The 7,271-nt window shown below is 61.5% G+C and overlaps 1 protein-coding gene across 1 annotated transcript; it reads left to right on the forward strand.

Annotated features, from left to right (window-relative positions):
- The first annotated feature begins 4,934 nt into the window (after nt 1-4,934).
- anapc16 (anaphase promoting complex subunit 16) lies at nt 4,935-6,244 on the forward strand. The gene is made up of 3 exons (XM_068020293.1): nt 4,935-4,956; nt 5,014-5,127; nt 5,867-6,244. Exons 1-3 carry the CDS (start codon nt 4,935-4,937, stop codon nt 5,980-5,982), a joined length of 252 nt encoding a protein of 83 aa, XP_067876394.1. The 3' UTR covers nt 5,983-6,244.
- The last annotated feature ends 1,027 nt before the right edge of the window (nt 6,245-7,271 follow it).

A 7,271-nucleotide genomic window follows, 5' to 3' on the forward strand; every position in this document is an offset into this window, starting at 1 on the left:
CCCCCCCCCCGTCTTCCCCCCCCCCCCCGTCTTCCCCCCCCCCCCGTCTTCCCCCCCCCCCCGTCTTTCCCCCCCCCCCCCCCCCCGGCTTTCCCCCCCCCGGCTTCCCCCCCCCCCCCCCCCCGGCTTTCCCCCCCCCCCCGGCTTTCCCCCCCCCCCCCGCCCCCGGCTTTCCCCCCCCCCCCGGCTTTCCCCCCCCCCGGCTTTCCCCCCCCCCGGCTTTCCCCCCCCCCGGCTTTCCCCCCCCCGGCTTTCCCCCCCCGGCTTTCCCCCCCCCCGGCTTTCCCCCCCCCCGGCTTTCCCCCCCCCGGCTTTCCCCCCCCCGGCTTTCCCCCCCCCGGCTTTCCCCCCCCCCGGCTTTCCCCCCCCCCGGCTTTCCCCCCCCCCGGCTTTCCCCCCCCCCGGCTTTCCCCCCCCCGGCTTTCCCCCCCCCCGGCTTTCCCCCCCCCCGGCTTTCCCCCCCCCCGGCTTTCCCCCCCCCGGCTTTCCCCCCCCCCGGCTTTCCCCCCCCCCGGCTTTCCCCCCCCCCGTCTTTCCCCCCCCGTCTTTTCCCCCCCCCGTCTTTTCCCCCCCCCGTCTTTTCCCCCCCCCGTCTTTTCCCCCCCCCGTCTTTTCCCCCCCTTCTTTTTCCCCCCCTTCTTTTTCCCCCCCTTCTTTTTCCCCCCCTTCTTTTTCCCCCCCGTCTTTTTCCCCCCCCTTCTTTTTCCCCCCCCGTCTTTTTCCCCCCCCGTCTTTTTCCCCCCCCGTCTTTTCCCCCCCCCGTCTTTTCCCCCCCCCGTCTTTTTTCCCCCCCCGTCTTTTTTCCCCCCCCCGTCTTTTTTCCCCCCCCGTCTTTTTTCCCCCCCCCGTCTTTTTTCCCCCCCCCGTCTTTTTTCCCCCCCCCGTCTTTTTTCCCCCCCCGTCTTTTTTCCCCCCCCCGTCTTTTTTCCCCCCCCCGTCTTTTTCCCCCCCCCGTCTTTTTTCCCCCCCCCCGTCTTTTTCCCCCCCCCCGTCTTTTTCCCCCCCCCCGTCTTTTCCCCCCCCCGTCTTTTTCCCCCCCCCCGTCTTTTTCCCCCCCCCCGTCTTTTTCCCCCCCCCGTCTTTTTCCCCCCCCCCGTCTTTTTCCCCCCCCCCGTCTTTTTCCCCCCCCCGTCTTTTTCCCCCCCCCCGTCTTTTTCCCCCCCCCGTCTTTTTCCCCCCCCCCCGTCTTTTCCCCCCCCCCCGTCTTTTCCCCCCCCCCCGTCTTTTTCCCCCCCCCCGTCTTTTTCCCCCCCCGTCTTTTTCCCCCCCCGTCTTTTTCCCCCCCGTCTTTTTCCCCCCCCGTCTTTTTCCCCCCCGTCTTTTTCCCCCCCCGTCTTTTTCCCCCCCCGTCTTTTTCCCCCCCCGTCTTTTTCCCCCCCCGTCTTTTTCCCCCCCCCCGTCTTTTTCCCCCCCCCGTCTTTCCCCCCCCCCCGTCTTTTCCCCCCCCCGTCTTTTCCCCCCCCCGTCTTTTCCCCCCCCCGTCTTTTCCCCCCCCCCGTCTTTCCCCCCCCCCCGTCTTCCCCCCCCCCCCGTCTTCCCCCCCCCCCCGTCTTCCCCCCCCCCCCCGTCTTTCCCCCCCCCCGTCTTTCCCCCCCCCCCGTCTCTTCCCCCCCCCGTCTCTTCCCCCCCCCGTCTCTTCCCCCCCCCGTCTCTTCCCCCCCCGTCTCTTCCCCCCCCCGTCTCTTCCCCCCCCCGTCTCTTCCCCCCCCGTCTCTTCCCCCCCCCGTCTCTTCCCCCCCCCCGTCTCTTCCCCCCCCCGTCTCTTCCCCCCCCCCGTCTTTTCCCCCCCCCCGTCTTTTCCCCCCCCCCGTCTTTTCCCCCCCCCCCGTCTTTTCCCCCCCCCCCGTCTTTTCCCCCCCCCCGTCTTTCCCCCCCCCCGTCTTTTCCCCCCCCCCGTCTTTTCCCCCCCCCCGTCTTTTCCCCCCCCCCGTCTTTTCCCCCCCCCCGTCTTTCCCCCCCCCCGTCTTTTCCCCCCCCCGTCTTTTCCCCCCCCCCGTCTTTTCCCCCCCCCCCGTCTTTTCCCCCCCCCCCCGTCTTTTCCCCCCCCCCGTCTTTTCCCCCCCCGTCTTTTCCCCCCCGTCTTTTCCCCCCCCGTCTTTTCCCCCCCCCCGTCTTTTCCCCCCCCCGTCTTTTCCCCCCCCCGTCTTTTCCCCCCCCCGTCTTTTCCCCCCCCCCGTCTTTTCTCCCCCCCCGTCTTTCCCCCCCCCGTCTTTCCCCCCCCCCGTCTTTCCCCCCCCCGTCTTTCCCCCCCGTCTTTCCCTCCCCCCCCCGTCTTTCCCTCCCCCCCCGTCTTTCCCTCCCCCCCCGTCTTTCCCTCCCCCCCCCCCGTCTTTCCCTCCCCCCCCCCGTCTTTCCCCCCCCCCGTCTTTTCCCCCCCCCGTCTTTTCTCCCCCCCCCGTCTTTCCCCCCCGTCTTTCCCTCCCCCCCCCGTCTTTCCCTCCCCCCCCCCGTCTTTCCCTCCCCCCCCCGTCTTTCCCTCCCCCCCCCGTCTTTCCCTCCCCCCCCCGTCTTTCCCTCCCCCCCCGTCTTTCCCTCCCCCCCCGTCTTTCCCTCCCCCCCCGTCTTTCCCTCCCCCCCCCGTCTTTCCCTCCCCCCCCCGTCTTTCCCTCCCCCCCCGTCTTTCCCTCCCCCCCCGTCTTTCCCTCCCCCCCCGTCTTTCCCTCCCCCCCCGTCTTTCCCTCCCCCCCCGTCTTTCCCTCCCCCCCCGTCTTTCCCTCCCCCCCCGTCTTTCCCTCCCCCCCCGTCTTTCCCTCCCCCCCCGTCTTTCCCTCCCCCCCCGTCTTTCCCTCCCCCCCCGTCTTTCCCTCCCCCCCGTCTTTCCCTCCCCCCCCGTCTTTCCCTCCCCCCCCGTCTTTCCCTCCCCCCCCGTCTTTCCCTCCCCCCCCGTCTTTCCCTCCCCCCCCGTCTTTCCCTCCCCCCCCGTCTTTCCCTCCCCCCCCGTCTTTCCCTCCCCCCCCGTCTTTCCCTCCCCCCCCGTCTTTCCCTCCCCCCCCGTCTTTCCCTCCCCCCCCGTCTTTCCCTCCCCCCCCGTCTTTCCCTCCCCCCCCGTCTTTCCCTCCCCCCCCGTCTTTCCCTCCCCCCCCGTCTTTCCCTCCCCCCCCGTCTTTCCCTCCCCCCCCGTCTTTCCCTCCCCCCCGTCTTTCCCTCCCCCCCGTCTTTCCCTCCCCCCCGTCTTTCCCTCCCCCCCCGTCTTTCCCTCCCCCCCGTCTTTCCCTCCCCCCCCGTCTTTCCCTCCCCCCCCGTCTTTCCCTCCCCCCCCGTCTTTCCCTCCCCCCCCGTCTTTCCCTCCCCCCCCGTCTTTCCCTCCCCCCCCGTCTTTCCCTCCCCCCCCGTCTTTCCCTCCCCCCCCGTCTTTCCCTCCCCCCCCGTCTTTCCCTCCCCCCCCGTCTTTCCCTCCCCCCCCGTCTTTCCCTCCCCCCCCGTCTTTCCCTCCCCCCCCGTCTTTCCCTCCCCCCCCGTCTTTCCCTCCCCCCCCGTCTTTCCCTCCCCCCCCGTCTTTCCCTCCCCCCCCGTCTTTCCCTCCCCCCCCCGTCTTTCCCTCCCCCCCCCGTCTTTCCCTCCCCCCCCGTCTTTCCCTCCCCCCCCCGTCTTTCCCTCCCCCCCCGTCTTTCCCTCCCCCCCCCGTCTTTCCCTGCCCCCCCCGTCTTTCCCTGCCCCCCCCGTCTTTCCCTGCCCCCCCCGTCTTTCCCTGCCCCCCCCGTCTTTCCCTGCCCCCCCCCGTCTTTCCCTGCCCCCCCCGTCTTTCCCTGCCCCCCCCCGTCTTTCCCTGCCCCCCCCCGTCTTTCCCTGCCCCCCCCCGTCTTTCCCTGCCCCCCCCCGTCTTTCCCTGCCCCCCCCCGTCTTTCCCTGCCCCCCCCCGTCTTTCCCTGCCCCCCCCCGTCTTTCCCTGCCCCCCCCCGTCTTTCCCTGCCCCCCCCCGTCTTTCCCTGCCCCCCCCCGTCTTTCCCTGCCCCCCCCCGTCTTTCCCTGCCCCCCCCCGTCTTTCCCTGCCCCCCCCCGTCTTTCCCTGCCCCCCCCCGTCTTTCCCTGCCCCCCCCCGTCTTTCCCTGCCCCCCCCCGTCTTTCCCTGCCCCCCCCCGTCTTTCCCTGCCCCCCCCCGTCTTTCCCTGCCCCCCCCCCGTCTTTCCCTGCCCCCCCCCGTCTTTCCCTGCCCCCCCCCGTCTTTCCCTGCCCCCCCCCGTCTTTCCCTGCCCCCCCCCGTCTTTCCCTGCCCCCCCCCGTCTTTCCCTGCCCCCCCCCGTCTTTCCCTGCCCCCCCCCGTCTTTCCCTGCCCCCCCCCGTCTTTCCCTGCCCCCCCCCGTCTTTCCCTGCCCCCCCCGTCTTTCCCTGCCCCCCCCCGTCTTTCCCTGCCCCCCCCCGTCTTTCCCTGCCCCCCCCCGTCTTTCCCTGCCCCCCCCCGTCTTTCCCTGCCCCCCCCCGTCTTTCCCTGCCCCCCCCCGTCTTTCCCTGCCCCCCCCGTCTTTCCCTGCCCCCCCCCGTCTTTCCCTGCCCCCCCCCGTCTTTCCCTGCCCCCCCCCGTCTTTCCCTGCCCCCCCCCGTCTTTCCCTGCCCCCCCCCGTCTTTCCCTGCCCCCCCCCGTCTTTCCCCCCCCCGTCTTTCCCCCCCCCCGTCTTTCCCCCCCCCCGTCTTTCCCCCCCCCCGTCTTTCCCCCCCCCCGTCTTTCCCCCCCCCCCCCGTCTTTCCCCCCCCCGTCTTTCCCCCCCCGTCTTTCCCCCCCCCGTCTTTCCCCCCCCCGTCTTTCCCCCCCCCGTCTTTCCCCCCCCCGTCTTTCCCCCCCCCGTCTTTCCCCCCCCCGTCTTTCCCCCCCCCGTCTTTCCCCCCCCCGTCTTTCCCCCCCCGTCTTTCCCCCCCCGTCTTTCCCCCCCCCGTCTTTCCCCCCCCCCCGTCTTTTTCCCCATATAACGTCACTTCTGTAAAATAAACTTTGTTGAGGAATGAAGAGAAAAATGAATACGCGTACAGATGAAATGTGCTGTTTGGGAGAATTTGCTCGCGGGCACTTGTGAAATGAAGTGGACTGTATTTTCCAAAGTTTTGTTCCTGTTTTGGCAGATGCCACCGAGAGGTTCCTGTGCGAAGCAGTTTTCAGCTATCAGGTGGCTCACACGTTGAGGCAGGTCAAGCGAGGTAAAGTCACAGGTGGAAGGAGTATATTTCATCCAACACATTTTACACTCCAAAAACAATCTTGTGTGGCCTCTACTTCTCTTTCAGAAATACCTCTATATCTTTTCGTGACAGAAATGCAAGATTTAAATTTATATAGCGTTTCACCCATTCTCTCAAAATATCAGTGATTCATGCAATGAATTAATTTGTAAATTATGTACTTTGGGCAAATGCAGCATGCACTTTGCTTTGAGCAGTATTGAGATAAATGAGCAATTAATATGTTTCTTGTATTTGTTGAGGGAAGAATATTGGCCATGGATGGCAAACATTTTAAAGAGTTTTGACAGCTGTCAGATTTCAAATTCTATGTTCTGGAAGGAGCCCAGTTGTGTGTGAATAGGTTTTTCAGCAGATAATCATTTTTGCAAATCTGTACCTATCTGAATATTCATAAAATCTCCACAAACACCAAATTCCATCATTTTTGACAAACATGCCAGAGGAGAACATCTTTCTGCTTAAATGGCTGGCAGGCTATCAGTGTGAAATCAGCAAATGTGAGATTAGCTTGGAAGGGGAAACTAAAGCTTCCACTTTTTTTATTTATTGAGAAACTAAGTTGGATTTGTCCCAAAATACAACCATTTTACATTAGGAAACAAGCTATGACACTTTACATACCAAAACAAATGTGAACTTGCAATAGAAACATTTCTCCCAATTATAATTTCATTTATTCCTTCTTCCCCCTTAGAGCAACAGTGCTCACGGATGGAGAAACTGGCCAGTTTGGTCGAGGAGTTGGAGGCAGATGAATGGCGCTACAAACCAATCGAACAGCTGCTGGGATTCACTCCTTCCTCTGGATGAGATGAAATGGACTGGGTTTTGTTCACCAATTTGAAAGCATTATGCTTCTTGGCAGATTGAAACAGAGAAAAATGCAAAATTATTTTTCTCTAAAAATGTGCACTAGTGAGTGTTTCAAAAACTGTTTTTAAATGTACATGTTTAACGTGGGTTCCTGTGTTCAGGGGATTTATTTGGGACATTCAAGACTTTTTAAAAATGGTGTATGGATCTATGAGCTGGACTGTTAATTAATAAATGTTGACATTATTTGACAAACTAATTTCTTGGGCTGAATGCTAAATTCAGACAGAAAAGCTGAGGATCTGGAAAACTGGTATTCCAGTTAAAATGTTTCACAACTTTTATTTGGAAGCCTAATCATTCTTGAAGGTAAATCCTCAGAACCTACTGGTGGTCCAACTGATCAAATACAGATCATAGTTGAAATATTGGGCCAGAATTTGCTGGAACAGGGCATCTTGCAATGAATCCTGAGTTTTTTTTCCCTCATCCTTCAGCTCAAAGATTGGATTGCAAGAGACAAGGGAAAAATGATGAAAAAAAGCTCTAGACACAATTTAGTACTTGCTGGAGTGAGGCTCCACAGTTTCAGTTGTTCCCTTTCTGGATATCCAAGGTTGAGTGGCATTGCAGAAACATGTCTTATCACTAAAACGATCTTTGTGTCATTGCATACCAGCCCCCCCTTCTGCAACGAGTTTAATTTGTTTTAACATGGCAAATGCAGCAACTTGTTGAAACTCGCTGGGAAGGTGATGGCGAGCTCTGGTTTGAGAGGTTAATGGCAAAGCATCACTAATCGTCCAGCACAACTTGTGGCAATTCACAACTCAGTCCATCACTTCTTTGCCATGACTCGCTGGGTCTTTTTACACAAAAATCTAATATATTGACCAGCTGCAAGTCGTTTTGTACCATCGGGTTAAATAGTTTAGCAACTGAACCATCAAGGTGGCTGTTATGTCCAGGTTTAACAGTTCGGTAAGAAGGAACCTCACTTCAATATGTGTTCTGGGCTTCATGTGATATGACTGACATTAAAGAGTTAGGTACCCGTTAAGGATGACCAGGTAGTCTTTTGGACACAAGACAGATGGGGACAGAGGAATACATAAGGAATGGATAGCAGCCATCGTAGGTTGAGAGCTAACGACAGTCCGAAGTCACAACGCCCAGAGAAGCTAAGCTTTATCACCTTGGGTCTGCGTGAAAACAGGTTTTGGAGTTTATTGTATAACTGTAATAGTTATACTGTTAGCAATAAACTTGCAATTGACAATATGCTC

Source organism: Heterodontus francisci, chromosome 42 (assembly GCF_036365525.1).
Source record: "Heterodontus francisci isolate sHetFra1 chromosome 42, sHetFra1.hap1, whole genome shotgun sequence".
In the NCBI taxonomy this organism is placed as follows: domain Eukaryota; kingdom Metazoa; phylum Chordata; class Chondrichthyes; order Heterodontiformes; family Heterodontidae; genus Heterodontus; species Heterodontus francisci.